The 16,541-nt window shown below is 31.8% G+C and overlaps 1 protein-coding gene across 19 annotated transcripts in view; it reads right to left on the reverse strand.

Annotated features, from left to right (window-relative positions):
* Positions 1-825: 825 nt before the first annotated feature.
* Positions 826-16,541, reverse strand: part of NEK1 (NIMA related kinase 1) — a 156,897-nt gene continuing 141,181 nt past the window's right edge. For all 19 annotated transcript variants that reach the window (XM_074276485.1, XM_074276480.1, XM_074276477.1 and 16 more), the window contains 5 exons: positions 14,407-14,558; positions 12,095-12,330; positions 10,795-10,928; positions 10,098-10,230; positions 826-1,036 (listed from right to left, as the gene is read on the reverse strand). In XM_074276485.1, the coding sequence (XP_074132586.1) occupies positions 1,023-1,036; positions 10,098-10,230; positions 10,795-10,928; positions 12,095-12,330; positions 14,407-14,558 (669 nt within the window). In that variant the 3' untranslated portion in view covers positions 826-1,022. The remainder of the gene's footprint in view (positions 1,037-10,097; positions 10,231-10,794; positions 10,929-12,094; positions 12,331-14,406; positions 14,559-16,541) is intronic.

A 16,541-nucleotide genomic window follows, 5' to 3' on the forward strand; every position in this document is an offset into this window, starting at 1 on the left:
GTAATGAAAAGCAAGAGAGGAAACTATCAAATGATCTTTTTCCCACTGAGATGCTGATTGCAAGAAATGATTATATAGAAGTAAAAATGGGGATTGGAGACATTGTTTCTTCTTACTAAATCATTGTCCTTCCAACAACTGTGTATGAGAGATGAAAAGGAGAGGGATGCTGCTTTTAAGCTACATGTTGGGTCAATGTTACAAAAACAGGCAAATTTCCAAGTACTTCTGTGGATTCTATAAAAAATAACTGGAAGAAACTGTTGTACTTTTTGAACATTAAGGAATAAAATTTTCCATCTATCCTTTGAAATCAAACCTTTCAATGATCTCTAAAACAGCGCCTCAATTTATATCTATTAAGTTTGTTTGGGTGAAACTGTTGAGAAAATAGACATTTTTGGTTACAATATAGATTAAATGACAAACTGCATTCTCAAAAATGTTAAGTATTCAAAAAGGGATCCTAACAAGATTAATGAATTTAATATATTTAGCTCATTAAAAACCCAACAAACACCAAAAACTGCCTTTTAGCATTTGTTGAGGAAAAAAAAGTGTATAAGTTCTTGAATGTAAAGTGACAGGCAAGTTTTTTACAATATGGGTCATTCTTTTTCAGCCATACCACAAGAGTTAATGCCATCTTATTTCATGATAAATATTCTTCAAAAATTTTTAAGTCCACTCCTGGCCCAGGCTCCCTGTTAAGGTTTGAATGGTTTGACATGAAATGTGTATGTGTCTCTGTACATGCACAGATACACACACACATACACACACACTGAACAAAAACTAAGTTTTAAACTAAAGGAACAAAGAAAATACACAAAGCACAAATATTTTAATTTTAAAATGGCATGTTTTCTTGGCTCCTTCATGCAATTAGCATGCCCATCTTAGTAGTGATGTTCTTATTCTATAGAGTCTTTGCTACGTTTTTGATTGAAGTTTGTTACTCTGCTGGGCAGAATTCCAATGATTTACCATAGCAAAAGGCAAAAGAAAATCCTGAGTCAGGCTTATTCATCATTATCTGTAGGAATAAGAGAAAACAGAAATTAAGCATTGGAAATATGGGTATTCAGTTAATGACTTATTCTTTAACTTTACACAACACTAGTTTGTCCAAATCCAGAATTCAGTTAAGATGTGATATGTAATAACAAGACAATATTCTCTTCAAAACTATCAAGCAAGCACATACCAAATCAGTTTTGTGGTACACGATCTACATCTTGCTTGTGTTACTTCTTTAACACCTTAAACTGATCTCTCTTTAACCTAATTTTAAATAACAACCTTGTCCATATTTAAATTATTTTTTCAGTAGTAAATCTGAATATTTTTCTTATCTAAAATTCATAAACTTCTAAAATGAGAAACTAAAAAACATTATTTGCCCTGAAACATCATTTTAATATGTTTTTCTTAAGTTAAAATAATTTAAAATTTTAATGGCTCATTTTCTAAATTAATTCAGAAAAGGAACATTTTAATGACTCTTTTATACATCAAATACAAAACATTTGTAAAAGAATCCTGATAGAAAAAAACATAACAAACATGTCCAATCTGTATTCTCTAATTATTCTTAAATCTATGTCTGCTTATCTATGCAAAGACAAGTGTGGATGGATTTGAGATCAGGCTTCTAACTTCTCAGTAATTCTCCATTTTAATCAGTCTGGCACTCAACCACTCTGCTATTTGCGAGAAAACCTTGCCATTATACTTGATTACTCATCTTGTGTGGCAGAGGGACTAGATTTGGGGTTTTTCTAGTAGACAAGAGCTCCTGGTCAAGGACACTCCCTCTATGAAAGAACATCAGTACCTTTTGTTTTTCTTTTTTTAACCACTAAAGATAATTGCTTTAAAGCACCAAGGGGTGAAATGACCTATCACTAGCCAATGTCTGCCATAAGAAGCATTTGAAAATAAGGCTAAAAATCAGAATTGAACAAGTGGAAGTGAATGACTCAATGAGACTTCAAGAATCAGTCAAACAAAACAAAAAAAAAAAAAAAAAAAAATCAAAAAAGAAAAAGAAAAATAGAAGAAAATGTAAAATACCTCATTGGAAAAACAAATAATCTGGAAAACAGATCCAGGAGAAACAATCAAAGAATTATTGGACTTCCTGAAAACATTGATAAAAAAAGAGTTTAGACATTATCTTCTAGGAAATCATCAAGTAAAACTGCCCTGATGTCCTAGGACCAGAAATTCACCCATCACCTCCTGAGAGAGACCCTAAAATGAAAATTTTAAGAACATTGTAGCTAATTTTCAGAATTATCAAATCAAGGAGAAAATGTTGCAAGCAGCCAGAAATAAATAATTCAAATATTAAGAAGTCACAATTAAGATTACCCAGGACCTAGCAACTTTCAGGCCTGGAAATCTGATATTCCAAAAACTAAACGAACTTGGATTGTAGCCAAGAATCAACGATGCAATAAAATCAAGCATTACCTTTCAGGAAAAAAAGATGGACATAAAATGAAACAAGTGAATTTCATTTATTTCTGATGAAAAAAACAGAGCTGAACAGAACATCAGATCCCCAAATATAGAACTCAAGAAAAGCATGAAAAGGTAAAATGGAAAGAAAAAAATTAACTTTCTTTTAAAAGTTAAAACACATCCATATAAGGGAAGATTTTATATTTAACTCTGGAGATCTGTGTGCAAGTATAATCTGATTTTATTGTGATGATATAAAAAAGAAACTAGAGGAGGAAAAAATTCTACTGGAAGAAGAGGAAAATGAAGTTAAAATGGAATAAATTGCATCTTATAAAGAGGCAAAAAAGACCTTATTAGTGAGGGAAAGAAGGGAGGGGGAATGAGCATTGTATGAATTTTACTCTCATCAGATTTGGCTAAAAGAGAGAATATCAGACACATTTAGCTTCACAGAGAAGCTTGTCTCACCTTAATAGGAAATAGGAAGGGAAAGGGGAAAGGAAAGGGGCAGACTAACAGAAAGGAGAACAGAAATAGAAGGAAACGGTATAAGAAAGGGGGAAGGGCTGTAAAAGGGGAGGGATGGGGAGGGATGTTTGAGGGAGATGGTGGCAGAAGCAAAATATTGGGGAGGGGGAAAGGAAAGAGAAAATTTGGGGGAAAATAATTTGGGGAAAACAAGATGGGAGGAAATACAGAGTTAGTAATTTTTACTGGGAATGTGAATAGGATGAACTTTCCCATTCGGAAAATGGAAAACGGAAAACAGAAGCAGATAGCAGACTGGAGTAAAAGCCATAATCCTACAATATGTTGTTTACAAGAAACACATTTAAAGCAGTGTGATACCATACAGAGTAAAAGTAAAAGGCTGGAGCAGAATTATGCTTCTGCTGAAGTAAAAAAAAAAAAGGTGAGGCAATCCTGATCTCAGATCAAGAAAAGCAAAAATAGATCTAATTAAAAGAGATAAGGAAGGAAATTACATCTTGTTAAAGGGTACCTTAGATAATGAAGTAATATCAATACTATATATATAAAATCTAAATCCCTAGAGAAGTTAAGAGAACTACAAGAAGAATTAGACAATAAAACTATACTAGTGGGGGATCTCAATCTTGCTCTCTCAGAACTAGATAAATCAAACCACAAAATAAGAAAGAAGTTAGAGAGGTAAATAGAATTCTATATTATCATTTTCAGTTATAAGCACTACATTAGGAAGAGTACTGATAAGGTGGAGAATATATACAGGAATGTATCCTGAATGGTTGGCAGGCCTTGAGATTAAGCTATATAAGGATCATGAGAAGGAATCCAACAAGATCAGCATAAAGATTCAGAATGCATCTTGGTAACTGTCTTTAGACAGTAGCTGATAGAAGAAGGAATAGGCTTGTTTTGCCCAGCCTCAGAAGGTAAAACTAGAAAAAAGACACAGAAGCTGCAAGTTTATGAGGTACAACTTCTTTACAAATGGACATAGTTTCAAGTGAAATGGATTGGTAGGGAGTTCCTCTTTCCTGAGGTCTTCCAGCAGAAACTGGATAACTACTCATCAGTTTTGTTGTCGCAGGTATTCACTTAAAAATGTTTGCCTGTACTTCAGATGAAGTTCTAGACAAAGTCAATAAAAATAATATTCTTTAGATGTTGCTGGCTTGTAGATAAAATTACATATTGAAAATAATAGGGTTTTCTCAGTGAGAGTGCTACAGTGATCTATAAAAAAGCAAAACAAAACAGATGGATGAAAAAAGAGCATGTTGAGATTATCAAGGATCATGAAGTCTTGGCCGAGAAACTCAAGACTTTAGAAGTGGAAATTAAACAGTATCTTTTGAGGTCCCTTGGAATGTGGAAGATTCTGTGATTTTCTAAACCCAGCCCACATATGTTTGAAAGGTATTGACTTCAATACAAAGATGGGCATAGAAGAGGAGAGAAAATAACATAATTCAAATTTAAGGAACAAAAAATGCCTGAGACTCAGTAGAACTATCTCAGTAGATTCATGATTTTATGTTACGAATACATTCTTTGCAAGACAGAAGGTATTAGACCACAGAAAATCCTGAACTTAATAAACTAAGAATATAGCAAATTTCATTTTCTAGTAGACAAGGAATGTTCTGGTTACACATGTGGTTATACATTTAAGAAAAAAAATGATTTTAGACTGGCTAAAATTAAAGTAAAAATCAAAGAGCAAATTAAAAAGAACAAATAAAGACAAGAAGATGACATTACATATATGATTACAATAGCATCAAATTGGCTGTCTCTTAAAAAAAACACAAAAAGCAAAATAATGTATCAAAGCAAAGAACTAATCTAATATAATTTTTTTTCAGGAAGTTGAGAGATAGCTGTGGGAGGTGAGATGGGGCTGAAAGGGAATAGATGGAATAAGATTTTATTTTCATTAATGAAAACTGCAGAACCTAAAGAGTGATAATGGGCATATGAACAGACCTTGCAAGTGAGCTCTTGTTTTATGGAATGTTCCTCCACGTAGGATTTATGGATATGCACAGCAGAGAATCATTGTGGATATTTTAAAAATATTGAAGTAAGAATAGTTATCACTTAAAAGATATACATGTCTGTGTAAATATGCATATTTGTATAAATTTTTACATATATACATATATGTGTGTCTTCTTATTATCATTTGGTTTGTCTCCCTCATTCATTCAATTCAATTTAATAACATTAATCATTTATAAAGTATATTATCACATACAGATATAGATCATTGTGCTGAGCACTGGGTGAAATATGTACTTTATATATAAAACATCAAGATCTTGAGTAAGATCTTAAAAAGATTAAGATCCACCTCTTCTCTGCCTAAAAACACTGGACATCTTCTCACTATATTTTCAATGTAATGATTTGATAATTTGGAACCATAAGATTATATGTTTAGAGCTGGAAAAGATTTTGGAAGCTATAAACACTTGTATCTTATAGATAAGGAACTGAGGCCCAAGAAGGTTCTGATAATTTTTCAAGGTGTACACGGAAAGCAGTAATTGTAATCACTTTCTAGACTATTTCCTAAGTTTTTCCACTGCCTTCCCCACTTCATGAGGCTTCCACCTTGAATTCTGCTCTTTGAGAAGATTGAGGTGACCCTAATAGTGGCAGATCACCACAACCTGAAGGGCTCCAGCTGTGATAATTTTATCCCTACTCACTCTATGTTTCAGACTTTTCTACCTTCTTTCTCAGTGCTCTCTACCTTCCCTACCTCCCCCCACCTTGTTTTCCAGCTTCTATTAGAATATAAGCTCCTTAAAAGTAGGGACCTTCTTGTTTTCTTATATTTATATCTTCTAGCATTTGGTGCAGTACCTGGCACATAGTAAGCCTCAATAAGTGTGCTTTGTCTTTTTCTATCTATTAAGTAGCAGAGGCAAGATCTGAACATAGATCCTCTAACTCTAAATCTAGCACTTTTTTCCCATGCCATTGCCTCTGTAAAAAATAATAATAATAATAAAAACAGGGCAGCTAGGTGGCACAGTGGATAGAGCACCAGCCCTGAATTCAGGAGGACCTGAGTTCAAATCTGTATCAGACACTTAGCACTTCCTGGCTGTGTGACCCTGGGCAAGTCACTTAACCCCAACTGCCCCCAGCAAATTAATTAAATTAATAATAGTAAAAGGCAAAACATATTCTTGTATTGCTATTTAAATATACTTTCCCCTTCATGTCAACTTCTGAGTCACTTTAATTATTTTCCTCACTTCATAGTGAAGCCTAAGAATTAAGCAGTAAAATCATATGGTAATTTATATTTCTAATTTTCACTTCTTTAATTTGAATTTGGACTGCTGCATTCAAATAAAAATGCAAAAACCCTAAAGACAAGAAAGCAGTACCTGCTTTTATTTCTTTTTAAGACCTAATCCCTAAACGGACTCTTAAAAATGTGAAAATATTTATGAATATAAGTGTCTGAGACAAAATCAAAGTAAACTGGTACTTAAAATCACATTTATAATTAATAGGGAAGGCAGTGTTTTTTGATGGATTTAAGAACTTCATTTGGAGAGATTTGAATTCTTATGTAAATAGCTTATCATTAATATGGATGACAGCAAAAAGGCAGCATACAATGTCAAAAGCAAAATATAATTACAAAACTAATAACAGAAAACCAGAGAAGTGGATTATAATGTGGATATAATAAAAGAACAGTCTAAAATTAGGGCAGTATAGAAAATGGCTATTTTGAAAGTAGCATACCACTCTTCCCAGGGCTCTGAGGCATTAAAAAAAAAAAGTCTCCAACCTGCCATTATTCAGGAGCTGATTAGTTAGTATTTGAATTATACATGCCTTTTTTTTTTCTTGCTCTGATTATTAGCTGTTCTCTATCACCAAATCTTTTACTATGGTTATTTATAAAAGGTGATAATATTAATATTAGCTCATTTGTTGCTTGTGAGTAATTCTAGTATTGAGAAAGGAAAAATATTTAAAATGTAATACTGGGAGAGAGTAGATGGATTATTTGTGTTATCCCATAGACAATCTCAATTTTAGCACAGATGGCAGGTAGTTGCTTTACTGGCTAATAATACTTCAACAAACATAAATATATTGTACAGGAAGAGCAAATACATTTTGTTACCTAATTACACCAATACAACAGAGATTTGTCAACCATTAGATATTTATTAAGTGCTATTTGTTATATTGGGCACTAGAGATAGAAAGACAAATGAAATGGTCCCTGTCTTCAAGAAAATTTTGTACTAGAGGGGCAAAACAACATACAAACAGATAAGTAAATACAAGATCAATACAAAATGAATGAAGTGTCTCCTCAGGATCTACTTTCTCACCAAACTCAGCCTTTCAGGTTGAATCCCCAAGGAGTCAACTACCCCAGGGTCAAGTGAATCTTTTAGTCTGAATGTTTAAAATTATGAGCATACATAGAATTGAAGAAATTAAAAAACTCCAACTAAATACTAAAATAGAAATCCTAAAAATAAAAAATGAGATGAACAAAATTGAAAACAAAACCCCACTAAATTAATATAAATAAGTTAGAAATACTTAAATAAATGGAGCTTTAAAAAAAAAACCACATCAAATCATGGATTGTAAAATCGAGGCACAGCATTTTATGCAATGAAGATAAACTATTCTTTCCAATGATACAAGGATGAAGAAATGCTATCCATCATTCAAACTACTATTAGATAAAGTTATAAAAATATCCATCTACAGATTGACAAATACAAGAATAAACAAGAAAAAGAAACAGAGCATAAGACACAAAATTATTGCTTTCTGCAGATATGATGAAATTAATTGAAACAAAATTTAAGTTGTAAGATATACAGTAAATATAAAAATTATAATACACCTAAGTTTATTTACTTATTCAATGTCATATTAGCCAATCTGATTGTTATGCAGTTAAAAAAATAACAATACTTATCTGGAGAAACATAAAGTCAGAAATCTCAAGAGTAATAATAGAAAAATGGGGAATGAAGAGAATCTGATAGTAGCATATCTCAAATTATATTTTGAAACCATAATCATCAAAACAATTTGGTACTGCTTAAAAAAGAATGGTTGATCTACGTCCCATCTTCTTAAACTCTGGTTCACGACTCCAAATGGGGTCTCATAACTGAATGTGGGGATAGTGAAAGTGTGATTTATTATCAATAAATGTTTGACTTGTGTACCTATTTTGTATGCTTATATACCCAGGGTCACATAAAAATTTCTTAGGTGAAAGGGATCATGAATAGAAAAAATTTAAGAAGCCCTTAATAGTGAGGTATACAACAAAGCAATCTAGTAATTAAGTATTCATTAAATCCAAGGACATCCTAGCTATCAATGTAAGAACTCACTATTTGACAAACACTATTCATTTGCAACATAGGGAAGATTCATATTTATGAGAGTCATTCCCCAACTGATAAATGGTCAAAATATAAGAACAAAAAATTCTCAAGGAAAGAAACTCAAGCTAATCATAACCACATCATAATCTGATCACTAATAGAGAATGCAGATTAAGCACCTCCAAGTCATTTTGGCTAAATTGACAAAAAAAAATTACAAATATTGGAGGAATTATGGGAAAATAGGTAAAATGACGCACTTTGGGTGGAGCTGGGAATTGTCCTAGCCATTATTTAAAGTTATTTAGAATTATGCTCAAAAAGTTATTAAACTTATAAATATCTTTTGATACTAATATGACAACTAATTAAAGAGGAAAAGATATTTTCTGTATAAACATCTATATTATGTTCTCTTTGTAGTGATAATGAACTGTTGTCCATCATCTGGGGAGATGGCTAAACAAATCACTGCATATGAATGTAATGGAATACTGTGTTATAAGAAATGAAGATAAAGATGGTTTCAGGGAAATCTGAAAAGACTTGCATAAACTAATGCAAAATGAAATGAGCACACAGCAAAGAAAAACAACTTCAAAAGACTTAAACTCTGATCAATGCAATGACCAATTAACTATATCTTCAAAAGACTAATGATGAAGCATAAAACCCACATCTTGACAGATAATCGATTAAGGTGCAAAACGAGACATATTTTTGGATATGACCACTGGGTGTATTCATTTTGCTTCTGGATGCTTATTTGTTTACAAGTTATTTTTTTACTGTGGAGGGAAGTTGAAAATATCATTCCGCCCCCCCTAAAAAAAAAATCCCTGAAAATTTCTTATGAATGCATAGAAGAAAACAGATGGAAGTTCAGAAAAACATGCAGACTAGAAAAATATTCAAAGTAACATATGCAATTTATTATATATTTTTAAATAAAAGCAAGTGGTATATGAAACATTCAGTTTCATATGGAATCCTCTATTTTAGTTCTACTGTTTTCATTCAGTTCAAGAAGTACAATAAATAGCTGGTGAAATGAGACTAGAAGTCAAGAAACTAGAGCTAGATAAACAGAACTTAGAATCATCTGTAAAGAGATGATAATATAACAAAGATAATGTTATTTTGTGGTATTCTAAGTTAGTGTGCTGCAGGAGGGCCCAGAACAGACTCTATACCCTCATGGTTTGCAGGTATAATCGGCAAGAAGAACTTAAAAAAAAAAAAAAAAAAAAAAAAAGATGGCTGAGCAACAATCGGACAGATTAAAAGAGAGATTTGTATCATTAATTTACAGAGGAGAGTATCCACAAGAAAAAGGTAAATGAGGGTTGAAGGATGCAAATGATCTAACAAATCTACTAAGCAGAAAAGGCTTTAAAAAGTAAAGCCTAGTAATAGGCTGTTGTCTAAGAACAAGATCAGTGAAATTTATGGACACTTCTCTAGGTTGTTCAGAAACTCATGAATATTGTTTTCTAAAGTACAGAAAACTTGTGATGTGATCAGTAAAAGAAATACTCACACTGAGGAAATCACAGATCCTTGGAAATAGTAAATATAAATTTTACAAAAAGAGATTAAATAAATCTAAATAGTTTTCTAGTTGGCCAAAGATATTCAAATTTTCTATTTGGTTTCAGAATCTAAAGTACCATTCCAATTAAATACATTAAAAGCAGACATTTGATACTTAATAGTAAGTTCTGAAACAATTATTACCTTCCTGATAGGCTCCATCTGCCATGACTAGATGAAGGATCTTAGGATAGAGGTGCTTATGTTCATTTCCCAGAATATTCTGAACTATTGTTGAACATATCTCAATATTCTCATCTTCATCCTCATGTATTGCCTATATGAAATGACAATTTAAAAATTTTGATAAACACTTAAATATTACATTTTACTAATATGATTAATTTAATTAATATTAGGAATATTTTCAGTACTCATTAATGTAATAATGTTTCAACTGTATACCTAAAGAATACATTTCAGAGGCAAATGTAAATCTTTTTTCATTTTTAATAATTTATTTTCCCCAGTTACACGTAAAAATTAATTTTTAACATTTATTGTTGTTAATGTTTAGTTTTGAGGTCCAAATTCTAACCCTTCCTCCCATCCTTTCCCCTCCCTGAGATTAGAAATATGATATAAGTTATACATCTGCAATCATGTAAAACATTTTTAGATTAATCATTTCGTGGAAGAATACTTGAATAAAACAAAAAGCAAACAAACAAACAAAAAAAACAAAAAACAAAAGAGAGAAAGAAAAAAAGAAAGTGAAAAACACAATGTTCCAGTCTGTATTCTGACATCATCAGTTCTTTCTTTGAAGGCAGATAGCATTTTTCGTCATGAGTCTTTTGGGACTGTCAGAAAATGTAAATTTAATCAGCATTCTACCAACCTTTATTTTATCATAAACTTCAATGAATTTATCAAAGCCTATTTCCTGCTCCAGATCAAGTCTCAGTTCCTCTAAATGATTAAAGACACTATCACATTCCCCACATTCACTGGCAATATCTCCATCACTGTAATCTAGCAAAGGGGAAAAAAAGGCAATTACTTAATGACCAAAACAATAAAAGTCAGGCATAAACTGATTTGTATCCTAATAGTCTAATGGTACAAGTAATGGTACAAGACTATTTTCACTACTAAAAAAATTATAGACATTAATAATTTAATACTATTAGCAATAATGTGACATAATGCACTGGCAAGTGCATTGGATTTGGAATAAATCAATCTGGATTCAAATCCCACCTTTGCTGTTCATTACCTTGGCAAATCAGCCAAAAGAGGGCTTTAACTTTCTGAGCTAACAAGTACTTTCTAGTGTTCCTTCAGGTTCTAAATCTACTTTAGAAGAGCCTTTAAAAACAAACAGAATCAGAATAAAATGCTAATATATTAATAAAAATTGAAAACAATATTATGCTTTGTTCAATTTAGCAACTCTAAATATCTGCTATGAAATTTAATTGTTGGCATCATTTTTATACTAGGCAGAAAAAAATGAGCCCTTATGTGAAAAAGTACTATGGAAGAGAAGCCAAATATAAAAAAAATTTCACATTATTAAAATTTTAGGAAACCAGTAAGGAAAATACGATATTGGGCTCAATATTTTTCTTTTAACCAAACTATATATTGAAGAAAGCCTGAAAACATTAGCAAAAGGCAAAAATGCTATTTAAAAAGGCAAAACTAAAATTTTATTAATGCATATAGTCAGTGACTGAACAGTTAACTAGAAAATAGACTAATAAATTCTTAAAGTAAATTGAGAAAGGCAAGTCTCTAAGAAAACATTCTCTAGAGAGGGAAACCAAGCAACTACTGGGAGCCAGCTTGATTAGTTACAGATAACTGTTCAAAAAAAGATATTCCTAAATTTTAGAAGAAGAAAAAAACTTTCCCAGTGCCCCAGCTAATTTTTAGATTTAGAAATCTAAATCTAAATTTTGCTTTTCTCCTAAAATGAACTTAACTTTTTTTTTTTTTTTTTGTATGAGGCAAGTGGGATTAACTGATCTGATAAAACTAGGAAGCATTAAGTGTGTAATGCTGAATTTGAACTCAGGTTCTCCTACCCACGGTGCCCTATCCACTGTACTACTTGGGTGTCCCAAAATATGCTTCTCTTCAAAATCATTTGTTTTAAGCTGATACTTCAAAAGTCATATTGTTTTATTTCTTACCTGAATGCCACTCTTCATTAAGAGCACTTTCGCTGCTTATGTTATCATCCTCATCAGCAAGTTCTATGCCATTTGTTATTTGTCCTTCGGTGATGGACTTTACAACGGTTTCTTCTTCGCTAGATTCTTCGTTAGGTGGTTCACCAGGTTCACTAAAGTCTTCATTAGGTTCTTGAAGTAAGCGTTCCATAGAGGCCTGAAGCTCCTGTAAATCTGGGTCTGCCTCCCCAAATATCCTGAAATTTAAGAACCAAAACATCAAAATGAACATGATCATAATTCTTTGAGTTCCACAATTCCTGAATATACTCTGCAGAATTTTACCCCATAGTTACTAGTTTTGCTCTTCAGGGCAAATAATCTAATCTAGTCCATCAGCATTTTTTTCTTTCCTTTTTTTTTTCTTTCTTTCTTTAATATTTTCCCACAGTTACATTCAAAACATTTTTTTTTTTACATTTGTTTTTAAGATTCATAACTTCTAGGTTGTCTCCCTTATCCCCAACCACAATTAAGAAACCACATGTATGGGAAGTTGTGCAAAACATTTCCACAAATGTTAACTTGTGAAAGAAAACATAGATCACCCAAAACCTTCAAGAAAAATTAAGTTAAAAATAAAGAGAGAATAGAGAGAGTAATAGAGAATGTTTCAATCTATATACAGACTCGATCAGTTCCTTCTCTGGGTATGGATAGGATTTTTATCCTAAGTCCTTCAGAGTAAGTGTGGCTGATTGCAATACAGAGAATAACAAAATCACTCACAGCTCACCATCCCAAAACATTGCTATTACTTCGTATATGGCATATTTCATTTTGTTCATGAAGAACTTTCCAGGTTTCTTTTTACCCTGGGAGCATCCTGCTCATCATTTTACAGAGAAGATTCAGTGAAATAAGAGGATTTTCAAGTGTTTGTGATGAAAAGACCAGAGTTGAATGGAAAATCTGATTTTCAAATACAAGACTCTGGAGAAACTTAAGGAAAGTGATATCATAAGAGATTTAATAAGATTTATCTACTTACAGACCTACATGGGAGGATGATACTTGTAATTCATTAGAGTTTTCTTATTATTATGGCAACTAAAAGGGGTAACATATAGACAAAGGGCATGGGTATGAGTTGAATATGAAGGATAATATAGTATTTAAAAAACAGTAAAATGAAGGAGTGAGAGAGGAATATATTGGGAGAAAAGGAAAGGGAGAAGTAGAATGGTGAAAATTATCTGCCATTAAAAAAAGAGGCAAGAAAAAGCTTTTACAGTGGAGGGGAAGAGGTGAAGGAGAAGGTGAGTGAATGAAAGGAGAAGGTGAGTGAATGAAACTTATTCTCATCAGAATTGACTCAAATATGAAGTAACATACATATTCAAGAGGAGCATAAAAATCTATCTTACCTTACAGGAAAATAAGAGGGGAATGAGATCTGGAAAGTGGGGGAAAGTGATAAAAGAGAGGGCATATTGGGGGAGGGAGTGGTCAGTAACAAAACACTTTTGAGGAGGGACAGGGTGAAAGGGGAGAGAGAATAAATGTAGCAAAAATACAATTAGCAATAGTAATTGTAAAAAAAAAATTCAAACCAAGTTTCTCTAATGGAACATTATTGTTCTCTGGAAGCATTTATTTTCAAGTGATTATTAAGTGCAAGAAGGCCTTAGAGACACAAAAACAAAACAAAAGACAGCCTTTGTCGTCATGAAGCTTCTATTCTACTGGAACAAATCTAATTCCTTTTCTCTGTGAAAGTCCTTAATTATTTATGCTCTATGTTCCTCTAGCCCTTTTTTCTCCAGGCTAATCACCTCTTATTGCTTCAATAGCTTCTTATGGCAGGAACTTGAGGAAATTCCAGAAGTGTTCCACTAGAAAGGCCATGGGTGTACACAAATATTTTTCTGTAATTTGTTATCTCTATTTTCTTTGCTTTACAGATAAGAGAAAAAAATGCACTGTTTGGTCCTTTGCGGCGTTCCTAAATTCCAGCCCTTCTGGTGTTAACAAAACATGGCATCCTAACTCATTACTGCATTACAAGTGTAGTCTGACCACTCCCCTAATCTTGGACACTTTCACTATTTGACTGCAGTCTGCTTAGTTTTCCTGCCTGCCATATGACAGTAATGGTTCATACTGAGCTTATAGTCCACTAAAGACTAAAATAAAATAATGAAAACATGAATCTGAAGTTGACTTCAGAACATTGATCAGAATAAATCTATAGACTGAAGTCCTTTCCCCCTCAGATCAATGAAGTCATTATTTACATAATTTGTGATATTCATTAATAGCTCCATGCTTACATCTCTTCACAATCAGAAGCTGCTTCTTTGATGGGTTCATCTTCAGTGTCCTCTATTTCAAGACTGTCTTGACATGCATCTACCACAGTGGGAACATCAATCAGTGTTCTGAACAACTTAGAGAGATCTGGAAGGGAGCATGTTCTCAACATCTAAAAAATAAAGAAAATTTTTCCCCTTTAGCAAGAATAAGAAAAGACTACTGTATATATATATGTATATGCATTATATAATACATATACATATATATAAAGTTTTATTCTTAGTGGCTTAACTTCAAATTCCAACAGTTTCATGAAAATAATGTACCTATATCCATATCTATCATCTATCACCATTTTCCCAAGAAGCTGGAGATCATCCCAAATATTAAATGAATAGCAAGAAATTTCGGGTTCTTACTGGCTTATTATTTACATGTTCTAACTAATTAGTCCCTTTCCCCCCATTCCAGTCCACTTCCCACCTTTTTTTTTTTTTTTTTTTTAAACCTAAAAAATTCAGGTTGGCCACAGGCTACTTATATTAAGAGGTCCAGGATCTAAGTATGCTATATCTTTACAATTAAAAAATAAGCAAAAATAACTGCAGAGTATCATGGACACAAGAGACTTTTTATCAAGTATCTGGCAAAAGGCAGAGAAGAAAGACGACCAGACACAAGGTTCACTAAATGATATTTCTTCAATTCCAGTTTGGCCTTTTCATTTGCCCAAATAACTTTACCAACAATACAAAGCCCTTAGTCAAAAAAGTTTGTTCTTATGTAAGGTCCTAAACTAAATTTAAAATTTTTATATCTTTGCCAAATTGTTTCTTTGCAACTTTGATCAATATATTCTAGTTTTGTGGTTTGTAAATGATCCCTATTTAAAAAAAAAAATTCTAGGAGAAAAAAATGCAAGCTTTTGAATATACCAAGATAAAGAATTGTGTAAAATAAAAAATAGAATCTCCAGAGTAAAAGAAAAATAGACTGGGGAAAATATTTTATTAAATATATCTAAAAAAAAGCTGACATTCAGAATCTTTAAGGAACTCATACAATTGTTTAAGAAAATACTTCACTAAGGGGGTAGCTAGGTGGTGCAGTGGATAGAGCACTAGCCCTGAAGTCAGGAGGACCTGAGTTCAAATCTGAATTTCAGACACTTAACGCTTCCTAGCTGTGTGACCTGGTCAAGTCACTTAACCCCAATTACCTCAAAAAACAAAAACAAAAACAAAAAACAAAAAACAAAAACAAAAACAAAAAAAAAAAAAAAAAAAAAAAAAAAAAAAACCCAACCCAAAACAAAAAAACTCTACTATAAAAAATATACTCCTCTGGATATTAAAAGACAATTTTTAAAAGAAAAAGTATAAACTATTAATAACTACTTAAGAACATGCTCAAAATCTGTAATAAACAGAAAAATGTAAAGTAAAACAATTTTGCTTTACTTTATTATTATTCTCATTATTGACAAAATAGCTAATAATGCTAAAATTTAATGTTGGTGGAACTAGTGATTAGTATAAACTTTTTGGAGAGTGCTCAAGAAATGTACAATAAAATCATAAAAATCATAACTTTTGGCATAGGTATTCTAATATTTCTGGGACAATATCGTAAATATATTAAGGGAAAAAGCATTGTTGGTACAAAAAATCTTCATTGCTATTTTATGTGTAGTAACAAAAATAATAGAAATAACTATTTCCCATTCTTTGAGGGATAGATGAAAAAATTGTGATGTAGTGTAGGATATTAGTATTCTGTATAAAATGGCGATTACAAAAACTACAAAGAAACATGTAATTTTTAAAACCAAAATTATGCAAACCAAGATGACTGAAGAGTAAAATCACACATACTTCCTACAATCATATTTGAAAAAAAACCAATAACTGCAACATCAATAAAGATACAAACAAGTTGAAGGTAGATAGTTCAAATTTTAAGATTTTATTTAAATGTTCTTTCCATAATTTGTTTTTAATTATTCATAATTTAAGTTTAATAAATAAAAAGTCCAGGTACTTTAAAGTTTCATTCTACTTATATTTTGTCTATATTAAATCATCTTAACTTCCTATTTTCATCTTTTTTTATTCTGTACACTTTTCTCTACAGGCATTTTTAATTCACATCT

This window comes from Sminthopsis crassicaudata, chromosome 6 (assembly GCF_048593235.1).
Source record: "Sminthopsis crassicaudata isolate SCR6 chromosome 6, ASM4859323v1, whole genome shotgun sequence".
Taxonomy (NCBI): domain Eukaryota; kingdom Metazoa; phylum Chordata; class Mammalia; order Dasyuromorphia; family Dasyuridae; genus Sminthopsis; species Sminthopsis crassicaudata.